Raw genomic sequence first — 25,395 nt, 5'->3', positions numbered from 1 at the left:
AAAAAGATTAATTATAATCATTTTTCATTAAATAATAGAGATGCAGATAAATAGAAATAAACAGTTCTCAGATAAGATCGGAGGTGTATGAAATAAGATATTGCAGTCACTATGTTAAATTAATTCATTAACTTTATTTGAATCAAAAACATATCATCATAAGATTTTGGTTGTTTATGCAAATGGTCTCAATAAACTTCTCAGTTGACTGCAGGCCCACAAACGTCACCTTTAGCACGGCAGAGCTCCCAAGTGCCTGGTGGTTGTCCGGGTACATTGCAGTTCTTTTTGAAAAAAAAAAAATACTGGCCTCAGGAAATACATCGTGATTCACGCAGGAATCACACAGGAATCACGCAGGAAACCGTCCATTTCTAACCAGTGCCCACTGTAGTTAACGTACTTAACAGACTTAATGTGTCAACTACACATGAAAGTTTAAAATGCGAAGACAGAATGTTGACAACTCGCAAACAGCACACACATGTCAGGGGACACGTGCTTTTAAGCGACTTAGCTTTCATAAAAAAAAATATTTTTTACATGGGTTTCACATGTGATTTTTACATGTGAAGTTCATGGGATGTTTTTATAATGTATAATGGACCATTAGTGATGACTAAATATGGGGTAGACATCCATCCATCTATTTTCCATCATGCTTTATCCCAGTTGGGGTGGTGGTGCAAATCTCCAGTTGTCAACAGGCGAGAGACAGGGTACACCCTGGACAGGTAGCCAGTCTATTGCAGGGCAACACAGAGACAAACAGGACAAACAACAATTACGCACAAACTCACACCTAAGGAGAATTTAGAGAAACTAATTAAGCGTCGTTGGCGGTGTCTCTAAGCTACAGTCCCGGTTAGAAGCGATGCCGAAGTACAGGGCCACGCACAGTAGGCGTCTGCACATCGGACCTGCCTCGGAGGGAATGCCGCCAGTTACCTCCAACCCCGAGGAAGCAAACGGACCGTTCACGGAGTTGTAATTTTTAGATACGCATGTGTTTGGATACGCGTTGTATATAGTTGTGTGTGTTTTAATAAAGCTCTTTCTTTGCATAAACAGCTTCCTGGCAAATGTTCATTTCCTGTATAAATTCATTCATGTCCTTGATGGTAGCCCAATAATTGGGGAGTAGTGTAGGATAACATAAATACACAGCATATGAATGAATAAATATATGAATGAATAAATATATATATATGCCATATATATATGTAATTTTTTATGTAAATATATATATATGCCAACCAATCACGAGTGACTTTACTTGTTTAAAAAGAAGTGGTTCCGTCCAATACTCAGTAAGAAAATTAAAGCCTAGCGTGGCCACGTGTGGTTTTGCTGCCAATCACGAGCGATTTCATTTGTTTGAGAATAGTGGTTTCAGCCAATACTGAGTAGGTTATTCAAGCCAGACCTGGCCAGCCGCGCGGGTTTGCTGCATTCATATGCTAATTAGGGCCATTAGTACAGCTGATCGCTCTCCACATACGTCAGAGTCCGTTTCCGACAATTTGTGGCACGACAAACGCGGACAAGCGCGGGTTGCAAGTTGTCGGAAACTGACGAAAATCAGGGAGATCTGCGGGAGTTTACGGGGGTTTACGGGGACGAAAATCTCACTTTTCATGCAGTGGTCGGCCTCGGCAGATCTGGTGGGGTTCTGGTCGGGGTTTCTTCTTGTTAAAAGGGAGATTTTCCTCTCCACTGTTGCTACAATCATGCTTAGTGTGAGGGATTGTATTTGAGTGAATGAGTCAATGCAATCAACTGTTTTTTTAGAAAACTTTGTATCAATTTGATTGTATGATCTGGTTGAAGTGTAAAGCCTTGAGATGACATGTGTTGTGAATTTGGCGCTATATAAATAAACTGCATTGAATTGAATTAATATTAGCATATGTGTTATCATTTTAAGCTGTATGCAGCCACTTGTTCTCATTTTAAAATGCTCCTATGTACACCTAAATTACCAAAATATGCAGAGGCAGAGGGGAACAATAAAGTGCAGAGCCCCTTCATGAAGGATGTAACAGATGTTGGATGCAAAATCTGCAGTGTTAGAAGGCAAAAAACACCACATATATGATAATTTGAGTTTGAACACAGTTTAACAGTACATGTCCTGTGTATGTCCATGTTTAATTTTTCTTAAATATTCTAACTGATATAGATATCGGAAATAATTTCTTTAAAGCCCCCAATACTGGTTCCAGCCTTCAGAATCCAATATCAGTTGGACTTCTGTTTTTTCTGCACCCTTCGACTTTATTCATTAAAATACAGTGAGAGAAAAAAATGGCGGGATTGCAGGATTACCACGAGACATGACACGAGACTCACCACAAGGAAAATAATTACTTAGTCAGCCACTGAGTGCTTCTACTTAGAAAGATTAGTATGTTGAACAAGAAGTCAATGAAATTGTTTTATTTCCAAAAACGACACACTAACTGTTGAATATTTTTGTTTAAAACAAGTCAGATATCCTCATGTCTTACAATGGACATTAAAAAATAAATCGGGGAGCTTCAACTTATCTGAAGTGATGATGGTCCAAATTGGATAAAATCTCTCTGGTCTTTTGATAGCTTCCTGGATTAATTTAAGATATTGTAACAATACTAAATGTCATGATGGGTGTCACAGAGAGTAAGCCCAAGATGCAGAACACACACGGAGGCACTGGTAAAAGTCCAAAGAGTTTATTAAAGGCTCAAGCACATGAATCACAGTTCAGGCAGGGGACTGATTCGCTGGGGTCTGTGCGGGGAAAGGGTGATGGCTGGATTCGAGCTTCCAGCTCACTGCAGGGAAACAACAGGGGAAATCCACATGGGAACCTCTTAGGGAAACTCCACAGGGGAGTCGACAGGTAGCATCCACGTAGACTTCTTGGGTTGGCTCACCAGGGCAGATTAGCAGGTTAGCTTTCCTAGAGCGTCAGGCTTGGGACTGGCTTCCTATGATGCAACTCTCCCAGAGCTGCAGGCCAGAGACAGGTTGCCAGAGAGACAGTTCTTCCAGAGCTTCACAGGGAAACAGGAGGTTAAGCTCATCCAGAGCTTTCACAAGGAGACAGGTGGTTAAGCTCATCCAGAGCTTTCACGAGGAGACAGGGGGTTAAGCTCATCCAGAGCTTTCACGAAGAGACAGGAGGTTAAGCTCATCCAGAGCTTTCACGAAGAGACAGGATTCCAACTAAGATCAACACTGCGACGTGGGATCAAGGTCAGGCAGGAGCTTATAAAGGAGAGGTCTTCTAATGAGAGGATTAGGAACAGGTGTGCAGGAAAGTTCCAGCTCCAGAAGACCCACAGCGCATCCTGCTGGAGACAGAGGGTAATCTCCAGATCCCCACAGTAACTCAAAACCTAAGGGAAAAAGAGAGCAGAAGAGGATCCTCGGCGCCCTCTGGTGGGCAAGCCCGAGGATCCCAACACTAAAGACACTGTTTAATAAAGTCTTGATATACCTCCGAGGTACAAGTACAGTATAAAGAATCTAGAACCATCAGCTCATAATCAACAGTTAAATATTGAAGAAAATGGAATATAATGACAGTCCCCGAATACTGACCATTACACACTTTGCTCCACAGTAATCTGTTTATATCTTTACCAAACATATATTTAGGAAATAGTTAAACCTTCCAGGCAGTAAAGTAAGCTAATTGGAATATTCTAAATGCTTAGAAATTGTGGACTGGTAATCGATATGAAGTGTTTTTCTTCTAAATCCAGCTTTAATAGAAATTCCAGAGATCCCTAAATATAACAACATTTCTGAGAGTCTGATGTTTTATAATTTGATTAATCTCTAAAGAAGGACCAAACATTGTGCTTTCCTTGTGACTATCTGATGACCCAGAGACTTTCCATCAACAAACCGATTTTATTGCTGTTTACTTAATAAAAGCATTATAAGCACTTTTTATCTGCACGTGTTTCTAAATAATATAGAAAAGTTAATGATTAGCGAACATTTACATATTCTACTTTAGCTATCACTCCAGATTGACATGATCTTTGACAACTGAGGAGATCTTTTCCATCAGGAGTCATAATCTGAGGTACATGATTTTCATACCAGTTTAACAATGTCAATTGTTAAAGAAAAACACATCCTGACATATTGTCCTTAATATGGTACAACTTATATTATACTCCAAAATATTATATCCTTGAAACTTGAGATTTTCTTTTATTAAGTGAAATGTGTAGAACATGTGGATTACAGTAAAATTTTCTTTTTCTATAATTCAGATTTGAGATTAAAGATACATCTCTACCAACAGATAACGTTTCTATGTTTGCTTTCAATTGTACTTATTGTTCCAGTCGAAAGGCCAAGGTTTCAAGTCCTTATCTGCACGTGTTTCTAAATAGCACTATCAAAATAGGTTAATGATTAGCCCTTGGTAATTCATTAGATATTTAATGCCTGGGTTCCACACAGCCCACAAAGCAGACGACAGAGACTTAAAGGAGAAGTTCGGTTTTTTACACTTTAAGCCCATTTTCTGTAGTGTCCAGGATGAAATCGAATGATCGACACCAAAAGTTTGACAATTGCTCCTGTCTCTGCTTTTTGGCTCATTTAGAATCACCCTCTGGCTACTTTAGAATGGCTTGCATAGAGCATGTCCGATAATGTCGTTTAAACAACCTTAAACGTTCTTTTTTTTAAATATGCTACTCACCGGGTCGTCAGCGCTGTTCAATGACGTTCCAAAAAAAGTTTCGTAAAGAAAAAACGTTCCTGTAGTGTTTTATTTAGCATTTTGTCAATCCCATTGAGTTCTGTTGGAATAGTCAATATTCCGCTGCCACCGGAAACGGAAATGGGGCCTGTTTACACAGTTGTAGTCTTTTCGCTTCACTCTGTGTACTCCGACGTCGAGGTGCTAACGTCTCTGTTAAACACTTTAAAAAACTCTGAAAATGGAATACGAAAGGTGGATTCTTGATTCTCGACGTCGGAGTACACAGAGTGAAGCGAAAAGACTACAACTGTGTAAACAGGCCCCATTTCCGTTTCCGGTGGCAGCGGAATATTGACTATTCCTACAGAACTCAATGGGATTTACAAAATGCTAAATAAAACACTACAGGAACGTTTTTTCTTCACGAAACTTTTTTTGGAACGTCATTGAACAGCGCTGACGACCCGGTGAGTAGCATATTTAAAAAAAAGAACGTTTAAGGTTGTTTTAAGGACATTATCGGACATGCTCTATGCAAGCCATTCTAAAGCAGCCAGGGGTGGATTCTAAATGAGCCAAAAAGCAGAGACAGGAGCAATTGTCAAACTTTTGGTGTCGATCATTCGATTTCATCCTGGACACTACAGAAAATGGGCTTAAAGTGTAAAAAACCGAACTTCTCCTTTAAACTTAGAGTGGATATGGCAACTCACAAGCAGCACGCACGTGTCAGGGGTCACACGCTTCTGAACGACTTGGCTTTCCATAACACACAGATTTAAAAAAAAATGTGAATCAAGTGAAGTTCATGTGATTTTCTTTAAGGCAGAGTAGAATGGCCCATTAGTGATGACTAAGTATGGGGTGGACCAACCAGGGTAGCTGAGGGTCGATGCCATACTCTGACCTTGATCCAATGTAGGCCCGGATGCTTTTGTTTCTGTCCTGTTATAAAATAACGAGACTGGGAGGATGCTTTAGCTTTAGGTTATTAGACAGATATAGCCTATATAAACAAAAAAAGACACCTTGCCAGATCTGTCACAAGAAAGTGTTTCATACACTTACAGTAATAGAAGGCTTGACTGTGCTATCAAAACAATAGCCAATAAGTTATAACAATGCAGCTATAATAAAATGCTGTGTTCATCCTTTCTTTAGACAAAAGGAACTGGCCTATAAGAGAGATAAGGTATTTCAGTGAATCATTCTTCATATCGACCAAAACAGCAGAGGCTTGGCCCATGAAGTGCTTCACATAATCAAAGAGAACTTTACCTGCTGATGTATGTTTCCCTGAGAAAACAGGTCCTTAAAAAAGGTTCTGATCTTGAAGGGAAGCCAAATAACACCTAATAACAGTGAAATATGTTGAAAATGTGGATTACAAAAAAGATGATATCATATCTCCTATGATTCAGATTTGAGATTAAAGATCCATCTCAGGGGTTGACGTTAAGGATTTTTACCACTTGCCCGAAGGTTCCCTGAAGTCAAAAGGGAACGATATAAGGTGCAGATAAGGTTTCAAGTCCTTATCTGCACGTGTTTAAAAAAAACACACAATCAAAACAGGTTAATGATTAGTCCTTTGTATTTCATGGTATATTTAAGACCTGGGTTCCACACAGCCAACAAAGCAGACCTGCAGAGACTTAAACTTAGAATGGAGATGACAATGTTTTTCCGAGCACTGCTGCTAATCAGCTCTCTATCTACATCTCAGCTCCAGGCTTTGACCGACAATGAAATTATTTCCCATTCTAGGAAAAATGGAGCACAGGTCGAAGACACAGAAAATCTTCCTAACCCCCAACAAACAATTCCACAGGACATCAATGCTGTGCTAAGAGAGGTGATCGCCTCGGTGGCTGGACTGAAGGTGGAGACAAAGTACCTACAGAGGGATCATGAAGGTATATTTAATTACAAATGTTTAGCATTCACAATGGTTTCTTTGAATGCTTGTCTGAAGAAGTAACAGTATAATTTACTGTTTCCTTTTTATTACTACAATAGCTAACACGAAAGAGCTGGAGCTGCAGAAAGATGAGTTGGACAAGCTAAAACAGCTGTACCAAGGTTTTTATCAAATCACATTATTGCTGCTTTCATTGTGAAGAAAATGTATTCATTTGCTCATTTTACAAGATGTATTGTATGATTGTATGGTTTCAGCTCAGGTAAAAGAATTGATCAATGTTAAAACCAGGGCAAACATTACTAAAAACCAGTGGGAGGCTCTGAAGTAAAAATGCCTCAAAGCAATAACTTAACGAAATCCTTTTTTTTTTTTTTTTTTTATTCTTTTCACACACAGTTCAAACACAAGAGTTGGACAAGGTGAAACAACTGCACCAAGGTATTTAAAAAAAGTGAAAATACTATTAGAAAGGAACACTAAGTTCAAAGTATAAACAGTACTTTTCTATTAAACAGACCCGGCCATAACCAATTTTGCTCCCTAGGCAACCATTTAGTTGGTGTCCCCCTGCATCACAGTCAGTTCCACTGCCAGTTTAGATGCTCACAAAAAAAATTGAATAGGCTTGTCTATAAGCCTATTCAATTTTTATAAGAAGAAATTTTTTAATTTTTATAAGAAATAATAGTATTGTTATGAAAATAACTATAAACATATAAGTTCCACTTTTATTTTCTTTAATTCCCACCATCACAGCGCACCCTGGATGAATGGCGCCCTTAGCATTTGCCTATACAGCCTAGACCATGGGCCGGGCCTGGTATTAACTTCATTTTTTTTAAATATCACCATATGTAAACTCAAGCAAAATCTTACATGATAACCAATACTTTTGCATCAGATATATCTAAATGTAAAGAAAGAAATTTTCTAACTATTGTTGTGCTGATGCCATTTTTTGGCCCCGATACCAGATACCTGGCTGTGCAGTATTGGCCTATCACGATACCATCTGTTAGAAACTGATGTGTGTGTTTTATATGAAGAACTGCAAACTACTTGGATGTAAAATATTTGCCATCATGGCTTTGTCAAGCTGCTGCCTACCTTTGTGAAGCAGGAAAAAGACTAATACAAAGTGAATCTAGTGGAACTTTTTATTGCCTTCCTGGAATGGGTGACAATAGTTGAAAAAACTTTTGGCTCTCAAAATGGTATCAGTGCCTTATTTGTTGGTACTCGCCGATACTGATACAATTTTAGTGCTGGATCGGGGCCCCACCCGATACTGGCATCAGTGCAACACTAGTTACCACAGAAATACAGAATCAATTAATTTATTATTTTTTGGAAAACCTAAGCCTAGTCCTATTGTCTGCTGTATGGGTTTTAGCAAAAGGTTACAAAACTTAAAATATATATGATTATTATTAATTATATTATTGATATTTTGCATAATGAATGTTTTGCTTTGTATGATTTCAGCTCAGATAGAAGATCTTATCAATATTAAAAGCAGGGCAAACATCACTGAAAATCAGGTGGAGGCTCTAAAGAAAGAAGGAGAAGGTTTGTGAATCCAGAAATAAACTTTCTTTGTCAATAATCACAACCATTAAGAAGAATTCACTCTGAACACGGTTTCCACTGCAAGAGTCTCTAGGCAAACCTTGTGGGAACGTTTGTCATCGTTCCGCACTCTCAATATGCTACTAGTTTTAAGTGCATTATTTAAAAAAATACAGCACTGCTCTCATGAAAAAGTTAGCACTTTTTAAATTCTAGATGCTGTGAAAAATTCTTCACCTAATGTGAATATTACTTCTTAATTAACACCAAACCAAACACAATACTTTCTTCCTTCTAGTGAAACGAGTGGCTTTCTCAGCTTCATTGTTGACCTCAGGCTCAGCAACTCATGGTCCATTTAACACGCACATCCCTCTGGTCTTCAGGCATGTTACTACAAATATTGCAAATGCCTACAACCCTAACACAGGTAACTAGGTTTAATAATCATTTCATATACTGTAAATTTATATAATTCAGAACAAATGCCAAACTTTGGTCAGAATGTGCTGGAAGGATGATGTAACATTAGGAAAAAATACAAAATTATCATGTTTGCTGATTCTAGATTTCATGGTTATTAGTGACATCTGTGATTTTTTTTCAGAAATTTTCAAAATTATTATTATTTTTCTTCAGGGTTCTTCACAGCCCCACTAAGAGGAGTCTACCACTTTGAGTTCTGTGTAGGTGCACATGGACATGGTTCACATGGTTCAGGTGCTGCGCTGGTCAAGAATGGAGAAAATGTTTTGATAGCATATGAGCATCAAGGTAATGGTTTTGGTTCTTCAGGCAAAGGAGTCACCTTGTTGTTAGAGCCTGGAGATGTTGTGTTTTTGCGTCAGTGGGTAAACACACGGATATATGATGATTCAGATCATCATACAACCTTTAGTGGCCATCTAATTTTTACAATGTGAGAAGATCTGATTTCTCTAGCAACATTAGCAATTATCAGAAACTATTGTTTTGTGTAACATTTTTAATTTCATGTAAAAATATATAGTCAGACCAAAATAATCTTCTATAAATGTAATAGTTTGAGTTTTTGCTAAAGATTTTATTAGAATCTGATTAAACTGACACAGAAATATGTTTTTTCAAATTAGTGGATCACACTGCGTCCTATACAAAAGCTCTTTAATGTCGAATAAGCATAAATCTCAAAGGAAGGATTGCATCTAAAATGAATTTCAAAGAAAACTTAGAGGATGTTGTTTTCTTCTCAGTCCCTTGAAAAAGGTGGTGTCTTTTTCTTTCTCCATTGTTTTATAATATTCTCTTATGTTAGAAAAAACACTAAGTAAAATTAAATAAATCTCAGTGATATCAGAGTGTTTTTGTTGTTTTATACATTGCTTTAGAAGTGTTCCAAAACTTGGTTTTAATATTGTGTTTGTTTTTTGTTTAAGTTGTTCTTTTGCCATATTATGTACATTACTTTTGACAACATCTTAAGTTTCAAATTGTACGTCATAATAATAATAATACAATGACGACAGTATTAATACAATAAAGTTTATTTTATTATTACATTACTCAATAGTTATGTTAATAAACTCTTATATTTGGAACAGAAGTTGTGGTGAATTTATTCCATGTATGTGCAGAATTAACTGTTTGACCATGATTAGAGCTTGAATCACTCTTTCATGTATTGTTCTAACACACATCTAGTAGGGCGTGTGTTCATAAGCAATATATATTAAGATATTTACCACCCCTACCAGGGAGGGCAATATACCTCTTAAAGTATCAGAAATATAAATTCCCAGCTAGCTGGGAATAGAAAAGAATATAGAATCCCAATATTAATTTGACATCCTACCTGGATGGGCATTGAACTTTAAATCACAACAACTCTCAGACAATCTACAAAAAGGACACTCATTTGAAACCCAAGGACTGGTGAATGATAAAAACAAGTTTAATGCGATAGCGCCGTGAAGTATCCTCCAACGAAGGTCACCAGTCCATTGAGGTTTTTCACCTCACGTTTGTCACTCTACACACTGATTGCTCTTCTGTGGATATTTGTAAAACATTTGTACATAAATCCATCCATGGGGGCATACTTTGCAGCAGGGGATCACTGTCCTCCTCAAAATTTGGATCCAGGAACACGTCCGGGAACGAGTCATTTGGGTCAGGCAGGCATTTTTCCATCACCTGTAGCTGCAGGAGCTCCCTCTCCCCAGCTGCCATCTTCTCTTTTATCTGCTCCAGAAACCGCTGTGCTAATCTGGCCCCATCAAGTGCCCTACGGCAAGACAAGTGAACCAGTGAACAGACTTTCATTTCAGAAATCTAACAGGTCTTTCACGGTAAAGTCCAAGTAGGCCTTGTAGAAATCTACCGTGAGCCCATCAATGCCAGGGGACGTTGGCCTTGCATGATGTGGAGGGCTGTGTGGAGTTCCTGAAGCTCCAAGAGGTCCTCCAGCTCGGTGTTAGTCTCCTTTGAGACCTGGGGTAGTTTGTTGCAGAACTCCCGGAATATGTCCTTCTTCTCTTTGTACTCCTTGTGGAACAGAGAATGGTAAAACCCCACAGCCCCTCCTCCTGATCAGCCCTGGTTCATTCAGTTGCTGTCCTGTGTCAGACAGGAGAGAGTCGATCAGTTGCGGTCCTGTGTGTTAAATGAGGAAGTTATGTCCGCTAAAAAACAGTTGCGCCTCGGGACTTCTCCACCGGTTCTTTCCCTGGGAGCAAGTTATTTACTACTCTTAACTCAAACTGGGTAAAACCATATAAAAAGGACTATAAAAACAGGAGTAAAAAGTAACAGAGTTTATCCCAGATCAGGTCGTTACAGGACAGGGAAAATGCTTGGAGCTTGCACAGCTGTGGGCTCAAAAATCACGTCTGCGAGCGTCCAGCAAAGATTGAGCCCCGAACAAGGTCATCTTCTCCTTCTTATAGCTCATGAGTCTATGTGTTGCACCAGGTGGATGCTTAGTTGTCCGTATCAGAAAATGACACGCCATCCATGCCCAAGGATTACAGATAGCTCTCCTTTATCAGTCTGGCTCCAAGATGTGCCCATATCCTGTGTATTTTTAAAGACATGAAGGCTGTCCTGATTAGATGACTTCCGTACACACAGTGACATCCACAATGTGAAGGAAGGCCTTCTACTCTGTCTAATCAGGCTAACAGAATAGCAATGCACATGATGTATAAAGAATAAACCGGACACATCCGACAGCAGAGAGTTGACATTGCTTCCTCTCCAAACTGAAAATAAATGTAGAGGTACCATCAATTTCTGTGATGTTTTAGGTCCAGGACCTGACCAAATACGCCTTGGACTACATTTTCCAGCAGGTTTGCTAAAACTAGCATTTTAGATGTTTAGATGTTCTAATGTTTTAGATGTGCTAATTCCAAGATATATGAGTGTGCTGCTGACTCAGCAGCACACTTTCCCATAGTCCCACCACTGTCTCGGAGCTGTGAAATCTGACTTCCCCTATCTTAAATCAGTCTAAAAACAACTTTACAGTACAAGTCTCTTTAAAACCTTGATAATTTGTTAAAGTTGAGTTAAAATGGCAGTATTGTAATGACCTCAGAACTTGGGGCCCAATATTCAGACAGACAGACCAAGATGATTTTTAACAGGATTTATTTTCACACAAAATAATTACACCGAGCGGCTGGGCGTCAGCGGGGCGGATACTCTGATTCAAAGTTCAGTCCATCGTTTGCAGCTGTGGCTGCTTCCAGAACCAGGTGACGAATGAGCTGAAGCTAGCCAATGCTGAGGGAGCAACAATGTCCATGAGGAGAATACAAGTCGAGGTTATTGAAAACGGTCCAGTATCAGTAACCATCAAAATCCAGGAAAAACAGTAGAAAGCCAAAAATAGACAGAGCAGACAAGGGCAAGGCAAAAACTTGAATATCTAAAGTAGAAAACAGGTCAAGATCAGAATAACAGAACAGACTCACTTGGTCGCTAGATTAACTTTTACAACAGCTTGAATAATCTGGCACTGATGGAAGGCAGGCAAACAACATAAGTACCTGGGGAATCAGGTGGAAACAATCGGCGTTGTAGTGACTATTTGAACAAAACTAAATTTAAAAAACTTAAGACTTAAAGTTGATCAAAGCAAAAGGTGAATTCAACTCAAATAGCCACCTGATGCACCGTGGATTCTGGTTTATGCAGACCAAAAAGGGTCAAAATCCAGTTCTTTGCTCGCTTTATTCTCCGTACAGAAAAACAGGTTACAGGCTTCACAGGATTCTGCTACTGCTCTCCCTCTAATTCTTGCACCTGTTCTTTAACTGACTTACTGATTGAGACTGTGACTGAAAACTGAACTGAGAACTGTAAAAAAACATATGAACACCCACATGCATAATGAGCTACCTAAGATCTCCCTATTTATACAGTGAAATACCCACATCCCAAGCTAAAAAAAATTAACTGATGAAGTGAATCACTAAAACAACAAATCCTATTCTAAATAAATCTAAATAAATTATCCAAATTCTAATGTTTAACAAAAAAAATTGAGAAATAGCTCCTACAGGCGTTAATCAGCTGCCATTAAAAAGCCAGCCGTCAGCGCCAAGACCATGACAAGTAAGTGCATCTTGGTAAAAAACCTTGTGGAGTAAAAATGAGCAATGAGAGTTGATATGCAAGGAAGAAAAGGTTTTATTTTACTCTGCAGAGGAGAATGGCACAAACCAGCTGAATACAGCTGAGTGCGATTCTGAAGCATTCAGAAACACACCCCTACATTTAAACAAAATCCACAGCATACACACACATGAACATTGAATCTTCTCAAGAGAAACACTTTAGTTTATCAAAGGACCTAAATTTGCTCAGATAAACATTTCATAAATTTTAACCATAGCATGAAGGAGGCTTAATATACTTCTTATTTCTCATGACCTTCCCTTCACCCTTGTCTAGAGTAGGGAGGGGAGGCACCTGCTTTCTGTCCCCCTAAACAATACAGCATAGTGAATGGAACAGAATCTCTAGTAGGCCAAGGAAAAACCTTGATTCCACAACCAAAAAGCAACGAGTGAGCTGTAAAAGCCACTGGTAAAATCTGGCATGCTTGAAACACGTTAAAATGGTGTTTAAAACAGTGAATACAATCAAACCAAACCAAAGAGATACGTTTTTTCCTAAATGTGGGATCATGTGTACAGTCTCTTTTGGGCCCACCACAGTCTTATATAGACAGAGAGAAAACAAAAACAACAAAAAGATCTGTCAGTTTATCAGACCATTCCACAGCTGTACTTTCATACCAGCCGTAACCCAGAGCCATAGAGAGACAAATTGTTTATGCTGTAGCCAAGCGACAGGAAGAATGCACGCCACGTCATAAACACTCCACTTTAAAAAAAAATTAAAATTTATAAATATAAAAAATATAACCGCGGATGTCGGGGGGACAGTGATTTCTTCTCCCAAAAATAGAGCATTTTTAAAAACCATCCCAAAATGACTAAATGTTGTGTTTCCAGTTTGTGGGGGCAGCTTTGTGTTTTTATTTCAGTTCCACCGTTCATCCACCAGATGGTGCCATTGGCTCACTTCTGTCCTGGAGGGCTTCCCTACTCGTCTCAATTACCCACACCTGCAATGAATTTGTCATCAACTCAGAGGAGTATTTGAGCAGCTGACTGTCACCACCTCTTCACCAGAGTGTTTTTCTGTTTTGGGTACTCTAGCCCCTCTGAGCCTTAGCTTAGTGAAACTTTGGGCTTAACCAAGTGATTTCATTCTCTTACACTTGTTTTGTGAATCTTTGACAGGAAATCTACAGATCCACTGGGATTTTTCAAGTCCTTCCAGCTCTGGAAGAAATCCTCTCGAGACGCTGAGACTTACACTGCTCACGTTTTCTGAACACCTACCTCTTTAAGTTTTTCAGTTAACAGTCTGCTCCTCTGTGCCACCATAAGCCAACCTGTCAGCCCTCCAACGACACCTACACCTACAACCAGTCAAGGCCTCCACAAACAGGAACCACAGGCCTCCTACTAACTCAACAGTGAGTCCTTGCAAATCAGAGCTTCAGTCATCTGCATTTTTTTCCCCACACCCTTGAAGTCACCAATCACTCTCTCCTTTGTGTAGACGCTCCAGGTTTCCTGGTCGCTAGACCCCCAAGCTGAGATAACCTGTTAACCTGTTGTCTCTTTGTTCATGAATCAGAAAAAAATTAACTTTCATACTTTGACCATCTCTCTGTGAGTGTTTCTGCATGTGGGCAAGAAATAGACCCACCATGACACTAAAAGCACACAAAAGGCTAAAAAAAATGTCCTTAGTCTTGTGCATTCCATAAAAACGTGGAACACATTTTCAGACAGAGGGCAGAAAGCACACTAGTTTAAAACACCCCAGTTAATAGTGGATAAAAAAAAAGAGTATGTGGCGATGGCGCCGTGTAAAATCCTATATTGGAGATCACCGGTTCGTTTTTAAGTGGAGGCTTGTATAAATAAGAAGGAGAGCCAAAGCGGCGAAGTCGAAGACTCGAGTCTGAGACAAATGACCTGAGGTATCAGGTGTGGATAATACATTTGTTTAATGCAGGATTTAATATGGGTTGGCTTTAAAAAAGGGCAGACAAATTAATACCAGCTTGTGATAAAAAGCTGAAGGGAGTGAAGACATTGTCAAGGCTTTTATACATAACCAAGTCTGTGAGATGAATGTCCCAAATGATATTTGGACATCAGTCATGCTAGAGGTTTTAAAACTGTTTAAAAAGAGTACAGTAACTGGCTGAGAATCACCTGGAGAGAGGATATATGAGTCTAAACAGCACTGCTTTATCCAAGTAATAAGTTACAGCTTTACATGCATTATTAAATTTTTATTCCATCTATCTAATATTAATTTGTCATAATCATGTTTTTTTTGTATTATTTGAATTTTTAATGTAATCATTCTTCTATGATTTTTTGGTTGTACTACCCTATATCTATTATGTAAATACAATTGTATGTGCTATTTGTTTTATTTATTCTTTTAATTAATTTTCTGCGTTTGTTTTTTATTCTACTGTGTGCAATATCAGAGAATGACATTGAGTTTGTAATCAGACCTTACATATACACTGTAGGAACAACACGTCAACACAGTTCAAAAAGTTCATTAAATCAGTGCTTACTTCAAGTACAAGACCATGCATTAGTCAAGGACATTCATTCATTCAGTTTGATCTTTTTTTTTGTATGGCGTAAGGGATGAAAAGAAGGGAAGTTACAATGGAGATACTGACGATATACCAGCAGCTCAAGGCAGGAACAGTATTGATGCTGAAGGTGCAAGGCAAAAGGGCCAGATGCACCGTGTGTGGTCAGTCAAAGCTAGTCAAAACAGGATACAAGAAAAAAGGAGAAAAGAGTCACCGAAATGGAAAGGCAGTCGATAAGACAGATAAAGACGAGGAGAGTTAAGACTGATGCTAGTAAAAACATACCAGCAGCTGAATTCAGTGACAGTGAGATGGATGATGAAAGTGCACATGAAAAGGGTCAGACGTACGGTGTGCAGTCGGTAAAAACTAGTCAAATCAGGACACAAGAACAAGGAAAAAAAGAGTCACTAAAAGGGAAAGTAAGTCTGTAAGAGAGATAAAGCTGAGACTGATGTTAGTAAAGACATACCAGCAGCTGAAGTCAATGACAGTGAAGTACATGATGAAGGGATTGAGACTAGACACTGAAAGATGGGCCAAAACATTTTCAAAATTTTTGTCCCATTTTTCAGTGAGACAAAATAAAACCTAAACATTACATGAATAAACCCAGATCACCATGGACAGACACATTGTATCATGAGTTTATGAAAGGCAATCCATGTTGCACACTTGCATATAAGTACATTTGCAAAAAGGAAAAAGAGCAAAAGCTCTAACCTAAGGTGTCAGCAGTTTCCATTACACCATGCTCAGTACCCTGTGCCGAATGCTGGACAGTGCAATGAAAATCTAAACTATCCGGCCTAAAGCTGGACATCTGGCCACCCTAACATCCAGAGATGGAGACTCAAATTTAGGACTCGTACTCGAGTGGCACTTAGGTTGTGTATTTAATGACTTCAGACTCGACTTGCGATTACAGACTTGTGAACAATCCTTTTTTTTTTAAACGACTTAGACTGTCTTATCGCCACTGTTCTTAACTACACACAGTAGAACCGGAATAACATCAAAGGGGCTGTCAGGCAGTCATGTAATAATGCTAAGTGACTCAGGTTTCGTAGGAAAAATAATATAATAAGATAATTTTATCCGCCACCTGAAAAATAACTCGGAAAGGTTAGTCACTATGTTATCTGTTTTTTGTACTTTAATGCACAGACATAACTTTCTGAAGGAGTGGTATGGACATGCCCCCACCAAGCCTATGAGGTTCCGTTTGTGTCAAAAATAAGCAGATGAAATGTCTAGATGTTGTGCTGTTGTTGCATACATGCAGTACAAAAACATACCATAAATGTACTTCAATAAGTAAAATTATTTCAAAAGGAAAGGTTAGCTACTGCTTATTATTCACATTTCCAACTCTCTACCTTTGTAATTTGAGGCTTGGCCAAACTAACTTGTTCACTAATGACACACTGAACTGAATCATCTTGTGGAACGGAAGGCCTAAGTTTAGGGGAGAACATGCGACTATTTTATGTTGCTTCCTGCTTCAATGGTTTTGTAGGAATGTATTCCCACTTTGATCTTTTAGAAAACTGTGATACTATTGACCTAGAATACTCTGAAGCAACAATAACATAGGAACGAAAATGTCAATGTAATATTGTTAGAATTTACCTTTCATACCATTGTAGAAAAACTCAGAGCCCTATTTTCTGAACAAATCTTTTAACTTTACTTTGGAACAAATAATGCATGTGGAAAACGATTGAGAAACAATTCAAAACTTCTTGTGTAATGATTGCAGCACAGAAACCAAGAGAAAAAACCAACACCCCCAACACAAAAACACACACACACTCACTCACACTAAACAAAACCGAAAGTTGGAGACTGCAGAATGCCTGACTCCATATATTCCACAAAGTTGTTGAATGTTGCATGAGTCGAAAGCCTCAAAATAATACTGCATGTGTTGGCTTCAGGATAGCGCTGCCAGGTACCATCTTCCGGGGGGTGGGGGGGGGGGGGGGAGTGGGGGTGGGGGGGGGGGTGGGGGGGGGGGCTGCAGAAACTGTATTTGAGGCCTCTGGGGGAAGCTAAGTGGAGGGATTTGTTCCACTCCAGAAACAAAGATCAGTATCCTTTCAAGAGTGACTGCTCTTGAACCATCTAAAAAGTAGAGAAACAATGTTTGATTAGTTTTAAATTTGTATATAAATTTGTATATAACCAAATAATTTTGTACATCCCAACATACCGCCAACTTCAATAAGTCAGTCACTCCAAAAGGTTATGGTCAAGTTTTCACTTCTCCGGGCATTGCTTCCAGGTGGAGAGAAGATGACATTAAACAGGGTCATCATGTCCTGAACTGTTAACGGGTATCTCCAAAAACAAAGATGGGGCGAAGGATGACAGGATGGGCCCTCATTGCCTCAGACACCTTGAAGCAATCCAATCCCTTAATTATGCTGTCAGGAAAGCACATTTTGACATAAAAAGCACTTAATGTTTTGGCTTCACCAACAATGTATCTGTAAAGGCTTGCCCAAAACTATTTTTCAAACCCCTGGTTGATTTGGACATAAACATTAACAACAGTTCACTTTCCATTAAAAGACCCAGGAAGTTAAATACCAGGTGTTGTTTTCTTAGGTTGAATCAAAGTCTAGGGCTTTTAAACTTGATAGATGACAATTAACTGGGGGCCATTTATGTAAAGCAGCCCAATGACGTATTGGAAGTTGTGAGGAAACATTTGTTATCAGTCCAGTCAGCAAAGGTCAAGAAAGCAGAGGTCAAAAACACAAAGACGCTCATCCAGACGTTAGAGAAAAAGGATGGAGAACTCTTGCTTACACGTCCTTAGCCCCTTTTACACTCGTCCTACCATCTTCCTGTCTGTTGGCACCATTCTGTTCACCTCATCTGTTCCTATTTCGCTGTGACACCATCCTGGGGAGAAATATCAGTTGTGCTGCTGCCATCAACACCTTTGTTTATAGATGTTGGAGATCTGCCTGTTTTTCCAGTGTAGTCCTGTTTCTCTGACTGTAACTGGCTGGATGTGCTCTCTTCATCCTCTGACATGGGAGCTGACTCATTTCTAGTCTGCCTGGCTGTGTGGTTCCTGGACGGGGCCGCCTTTTAGAGCTGCTTTCTGTATCTCTGCTTCTGTCTCCTTGAACCCCAGTCGGCCTCAGCAGATGGCCGCTTAAACTGAGCCTGGTTCTGCTGGAGGTTTCTTCCTGTTAAAAGGGAGTTTTTCCTCTCCACTGTCGCTACAAGCATGCTTAGTGTGAGGGATGAGTCAATAAGGTGATGCCATCAACTGGTTTTCCTTAGATAGAAAACTGAATCAATTTGACCATATGATCTGTTGAACTGTAAACTGCCTTAAGATGACATTTGTTGTAATTGGTGCTATATAAATAAACTGAAATGTAACTGAATTGAATTCTATTTTGCTGCTGTTGGTATAAATACATTAAAATAAAGCATCTCTGTAAAAACAGGGACTCCAGTGGTGCTGCACAGGGTGGGGCAAAACAGGCTCATCTATATCCAAAGTTTGCTTTCTTTACTCCTCCTGCTGCAGAAGCAGAGCCAGCCTTGTTCTGATCTGATTTGTTCTATTAAATACTTTATGCATATTGAAGATGCAATTTAACAGTCTAAGTCTAGAAAGCTGAAGCACCCTCCCCCCAGACATGGTTCATGGTTTGCAAATAACAGTTCATAGTCCACCAACTTAGGTTTAAATTAAGTCAATCTTAAGTAAATTTTCTGTGCACAAGGAAAGTGAAAAGTCAGTTTAATCTTTAGTGCCAACGCATCAGCCAAATTACAGAACTGGCAAAATGAAGAGTGAAAGCTCTAGTGCCATGTAAAGCACGCGTAAATGCTACCATTAGTAAGTTCAATATACTGTGTCTCTACCCAAGCATTAAAAGACATTTGTATTACACAGTAGTTGTCTGTTGACAACCCAGTCTGTATGTCGCACTACTGTATAATGACTGTTAGATAAAAATTTCAAAACCCGAAAACAAAGACAAGCCAATATTTTGTTAACAGTGGATTTCTGTTGACACATAAGATTCAGTACATGGGATTCTACTTACTGGTCCAGTGCAGGTTTAACGCGCCCCTCGACATGGGCCCTTGCTGGCTCCTCCATGAGAGCCTGACGGCTCTCCATGTTTTGGAGAGTCCTTGCACAGCCAAGGGTACATAGTGCCGGCAAAGCTTCACCAACAGCCGGCTGGGCTTCCTCCAGAGTTTCTGCAGTCTTTATCTGTAAATGAAAACACACACGCACACACACATATTTTATATATATATATATATATACACACATATTGTCATGAACCGAGGACAGGTGGACCCAGTATTCAAGGAGAGACAGTCAGTAGCAGGGGCGGATCCAGGATTTTTCAAAGGGGGGTGCGCACCTAAGGGCCATGGGGTCACGGGGTCAAGGGTCACGGGTCAAGACAATGTGAGGCTAAAAGACCAAAGAATACCTTCACTCTTTCACACTACCCTAATTATTCATCCAAGGGTTTTTAATTGATAATTTTAATGGATGAACATAAGTGGAATTATTATTGTAATAATAATTAATAATTATTATTAATTACATTATTGTAAATAATAAAAAGGATCTCTCGGTTCTTAAAGCATGCACAAGGTTGAAAGGTAGTTTGAAGAAAAAAATGATCATCAACAATTAATCAAACAAGGAGTTTTTTTATTTACAGAAATGATATTTACACAGAACATGAAATAAAAAAACCCAAGGACTTGGGTTCAAGTATGACAAAGGAGTTTTGAATATATTTTAACAAAAAAAAAGTTGAAAAACAAAAAAAAACCAAAGTTAAACCTGACAAATATTGTTCTTTACTACAAGCTTTATGCTGATGATAATGGGTTTACAAATGTCAACCTTCTGGGATGCTTCTGGGCAAATATGTCTATGATTTTGTTGATGTCTAACTGAATGTCCTTGTGCACATACAAAAGTAGCAAAGCCACAAACCTTTCCTGTCCCTTTGTTGACCTCAGCAAAGTTTTCACTGCTTTAAGCCCCAAGTTAGCACGTTCCACAGAAGCATTGGTAACAGGTATGACTGACAGAAGGTGAAGAATCATATAAATGTTTGGGTAGCACTTCATATTTGTTATGTTTAGAATTTCAGGGAGAGAGCTGGGTTTTTCCACTGATGATGACCAATTTGCGTGCCACAACTTCACTTCCTGCCTGAATGTTGATCGTGAGGGTAGATCATCTTCACTGCATTAAAAGTGAGATTTTCGTCCCTGTAAACTCCCGCAGATCTCCCTGATTTTTGTCAGTTTCCGACAATTTGCAACCCGCGCTTGTCGCCGTTTGTCAGTGCCACAAATTGTTGGAAACGGACTCCGTTTCCACGTATCTGGAGAGCGATCAGCTGTACTAATGGCCCTAATTAGCATATGATTGCAGCGGCTGGCCAGGTCTGGCTCGAATAACCTACTCAGTATTGGCTGAAACCACTATTCTCAAACAAGTAAAATCGCTCGTGATTGGCAGCAAAACCACACGTGGCCACGCCAGGCTTTAATTTTCTTACTGAGTATTGGACGGAACCACTTCTTTTTAAACAAGTAAAATTGCTCGGGATTGGTTGGCATATATATATATTTACATAAATATATATGTAAATATATATATGTAAATATATATGTATTTATTTATTCATATATTTATTCATTCATATATTTATTTATTTATTCATATATTTATTTATTCATATGCTGTGTATTTATGTTATCCTACACTACACAATTATTAGGCTACCATCAAGGACATGAATGAATTTATACAGGAAATGAACATTTGCCAGGAAGCTGTTTATGCAAAGAAAGAGCTTTATTAAAACAAACACAACTATATACAACGCGAGGATCTGCCCACACATCCAAAAATTACAACTCCGTGAACTGCCCGTTTGCCTCCTCCGGGTTGGAGGTAACTGGCAGCATTCCCTCCGAGGCAGGTCTGATGTGCAGACGCCTACTGTGCGTGGCTCTGTACTTCGGCATCGCTTCTAACCGGGACTGCAGCTTAACACAGAGTTCAGAGAGATCCAGCAGCTGTAAAAAAACAACAACAAATGAATCAGCACTATGCGATGGGATGCATGGAAGCATATTCTTTAACTCTTACCCTTGCTCCGGTTCATAGCGCCTGCAATTAGTCTCCGAGTTGTGAAGATGGCGTACTGCTTCCTGTGAATCACAAAAAATACACTTTAATAAAGCTTGTTCTTGCAAGGCTACTATTAGCCGTAGCTTTAGCTTTTAGCTTAGCTAGCAGTAATCGAACATATATTTACCGCTAGCTTCTCTTCTTTGAGTTCGTCTCTCCCGCACAGTTGTTCGACTGCAGAGTCACCATCGCGTCCAAAAGGAGTTGAAGGCGAGTTGAACGTGATACGTCGTCCAGCCATTGATTACGTACCAGCAAAATCCAGACAAAGGAACTGGAGATAAAGTTCTTCTGAGTATAGCTCCTCCAATCACATACGAGGTAATTGTTATACGGAAGGACTCGCGAGAACAGCTGCGTCTATCATGTTTTTTTGTTTGTATTTTTTTTTGCTTTATTGGCAATTCCATGTAACAATACAGAGCAGACATGGGCAATGTGGAGTCAACAAATCATCTCCATGTCATGTATTGGTTCTACCCAGCCACTGAAGCAGGTGAGTCCAATCTTCACCATGAATTAACCTGTGCAGATTGGACTCACCTGGTTAATTGGCTGGGTAGATTAAATACATGACATGGAGATGACTTGTTGACTCCACATTGCCCATGTCTGATACAGAGTGATTCAAACATCAAACAAAGATACACAGCAGTTGGTGACATTATAACTTTAAAAAAAAATGAGACATAGAATGTAAAAAATAAATAAAAATAAACCAAGGGAAACAAACATATAAATAAATAAACAAATAAATAAAATAAACATAAAATAATAATAGCTAGGGATTTACATTGAGTTTATGGTCATTTAACTTTTTGTAGCTTCCTGTCCTAAACAGTCTTTAAGGAAACATATTAGAAGATGCAATATTGTATATGTGAGAGAGGAGTTGCTGTAAAACAATGGTTTACCACAGATTTAAAATTAGTAATAGCATAAAGAAATATGAAAACTCTAAAACAGTCTTTAGACTTTTTATCAGCAATTACTGTGGGTAGCACAACTTGTGTTACAGAAAATAGCAGGCTTTGGAGATATGTTCTGGAGAATCTTGATTTATACCATACTACAGAACATTTCAAAAGGCTGTTGACTTTTTCTATGTTTATAGGTGTAAATAATAAAAACTACAAAAGAGCAACTTTGCTGTTCTCCATAAATGTTGGAAAAATTGTTTAAAAGTTTGTTGCATAAGGGCGTGCTTTGGTTGCCCAGTGTTTAGCACACAAAACTCGTGTACAGAAAGATTCCTTAGTCCTCGACATGGATGACCCGGGTTCGAATCCTTGGCCGCATGTCTCTCCCTCTCTCATACCCCCTTTCCTGCCAGCCTACTGCCAAAAAAACGAGACATTAGTGCCGTAAAAACTCCAAAATGTGCTGTAAAAACTCCCCAAAAAAACACTCTTGCATAAAAGCTTCTACAACACAATGCTGTTGATGGTAGATTGTTTTGAAGGGTCAGACAGGAAAGCTTGGTAAACAAATCTAACATATCTGAGATTCCGATACCATTTACTGTGAAAGAAAGGACAACGGAGAGAAAATGTAGAGAATAATGTAGGAGTGCTGCTAGAATTCTAGTTCCCAGATCTGCGTTTTCTATTACTTCTACAACCACTAAAACTTATGTTATAAATGTACGTTATTGGCAAGTGAAACCCTGTCAGAGCTATCCTTAGATATGAGCCCAGTTACAGTTTGCCCTGCAAAAATAATCTGCTCTCTTGAAAATGTCAAACTCTTGCCACATTTCAGGCATCGAACATAAACATTTTTAAGTGAAGAATCAACAACTAGTTTTACCCAATCATGAAGTGTAATTAAATATATTGGATATTTTTAACTTTTTTAACAAATAAAAAACTGAAGAGTGGGGTGTGCAAAATGAATCGGCCCCTTGTACTTTCAGGGCAGCAAACTCTCCCAAGAAGTTCAGTGAGGATCTCTGAATGATCCAATGTTGACCTAAATGATACTAAATAGAATCCACCTGTGTGTAATCAAGTCTCCCGATAAATGCACCTGCTCTGTGATCGCCTCAGAGGTCTGTTTAAAGTGCAGAGAGCATCATGAAGAACAAGGAACACATCAGACAGGTCCGAGACACTGTTGTAGAGAAGTTTAAAGCTGGATTTGGAAACAAAAAGATTTCCCAAGCTTTAAAAATCCCAAGGAGCACTGTGCAAGGAATGCACATTTTACCTTGCTGATTCTGATTCACATTTTACCAACTGATTCTGATTAAAACTAATTTTTGAAATAAATTATTTTGTGTATTTTTTTACATAACATTTGCCATTGCTAATGGCATACACGGTAATCTAGCATACTTTAATTAAATAAATAAATTCAAGCTAAAATGTAAGAGTCTATAATTAGGTCATACTGAGCCTGATCACTTAATACCAATTTAGCATCAAATAAATGAGGCAGCCTACCTCAGCATTGTTGCTGACCTTATGTCCTTATGACCACAGTGTACCAATCTTCTGATGGCTACTTCCAGCAGGATAATGCGCCATGTTATAAAGTGAATCATCTCAGACTCATTTCTTGAAACTTTTCCACTTAAGTAATTGTGAGCATATTGACAGACAACATTTTATTTTTTATCTTAAATGCATTTTTTTTATATAATTACTGCTCTAAATGTATTGCTCTGTCAGCTAAAGATCTGTTTTGGTCTCTATACTTTAATTAAATAAATCAATTCAAGCTAAAATGTAAGAGTCTATACTGAGCCTGATCTCTTTGTATCAGAGATTTTCTTACCTTTTAGAAAAATGTCACTTGGGGTAAAACTCCCCCTGCAACCCTGGTTTGCATTTGTATAGCTCACAGCATGTTCATTTACATGTTAAAGCCTCCCCTAGAATTCCATGGGGGGGAGGCATTGGGGGAACACTGCCTAAGAAAGCCCACGTCAATTTCTGACAATTTATGGGAGTTTTCGGCGATGCCTGCAAATTACCGTAAACTGCCGTTAACCTGAACTTCCACGACAATCTACAGTGCCGCATATTGACGAAAATCCCACTTTTCATGCAGTGCTTTATATGATGTAAAGATGTCTTTCTCACTCTCAGTGTTCATCAAATGCAGGTTGCTTGGCAACAGTTTTAAGCCTAGTATGGCAGCTGCGGACATAACACTGAAGCGCGAGTCAAGTTCTGAAATGAGACTGTCCAGAAATGGAACAAAGACTGTACATCTCCAGTACTGCATAGGGCTATTCTTCCACAACGTCTAGGCATTGGGAGGTCACCATCAAAACCAGCCAGTTTCCCCATTTCTAACATTGATTCATAAACCTCTTTGAATTCAGTTTCAGCCTCACATCTTATGTCCCTTAGAGTGTCTTTTACAAGTTTGACCTCTTCATATGCAGTGAGGATATCCTGTGATGACCCTTGTAATAGAATACTTAACGACTTGGTGAATACAAAGAGGTACCTGTTGCAATGTAAAGTGGCAACAAAGTTGGCCGAAGTTACTGCTTTGAGGAGGCCAGTTGCTTCAACTACTGCTTTGGCATCCCACACAGAATCTGCATTCTCCGATATAACATTAAGACAATGGAGAAGAGCTTCATAAAGGTTGTGAAAGTCTTCCAGGCTAGTGTGACGCTCAACCCAACGAGTCTCACACATGAGCTTTAACTTCTTCTTAGCTAACAGTTCTTGTCCTGCTGCTAGCCTTCCCTGGTTAATCTCAGACACCGAAGATTCAAACTGTTGCTGCCTCTTTGGTGAATACTTGAAAAAAATACCAACTGAAGC

General features: G+C 39.0%; 1 protein-coding gene across 2 annotated transcripts in view; it reads left to right on the top strand.

Moving 5' to 3' along the window:
- LOC119776961 overlaps positions 1-9,677 on the top strand; it is a 33,117-nt gene extending 23,440 nt beyond the window's left edge. Inside the window, exons 1-6 of one of the 2 annotated variants that reach the window (XM_038275627.1) lie at positions 6,365-6,630; positions 6,734-6,796; positions 7,035-7,076; positions 8,124-8,207; positions 8,506-8,637; positions 8,847-9,677. In XM_038275627.1, the coding sequence (XP_038131555.1) occupies positions 6,381-6,630; positions 6,734-6,796; positions 7,035-7,076; positions 8,124-8,207; positions 8,506-8,637; positions 8,847-9,130 (855 nt within the window). In that variant the 5' untranslated portion in view covers positions 6,365-6,380 and the 3' untranslated portion in view covers positions 9,131-9,677. Of the gene's footprint in view, positions 1-6,364; positions 6,631-6,733; positions 6,797-7,034; positions 7,077-8,123; positions 8,208-8,505; positions 8,638-8,846 lie in introns of those variants that run through there. The other variant, XM_038275625.1, reaches the window with a different exon arrangement.
- The last annotated feature ends 15,718 nt before the right edge of the window (positions 9,678-25,395 follow it).

This window comes from Cyprinodon tularosa, unplaced genomic scaffold (genome assembly GCF_016077235.1).
Source record: "Cyprinodon tularosa strain WSP-4 unplaced genomic scaffold, ASM1607723v1 ctg970, whole genome shotgun sequence".
Taxonomy (NCBI): Eukaryota; Metazoa; Chordata; class Actinopteri; order Cyprinodontiformes; family Cyprinodontidae; genus Cyprinodon; species Cyprinodon tularosa.
This window is presented reverse-complemented; position numbering and strand designations above follow the sequence as displayed.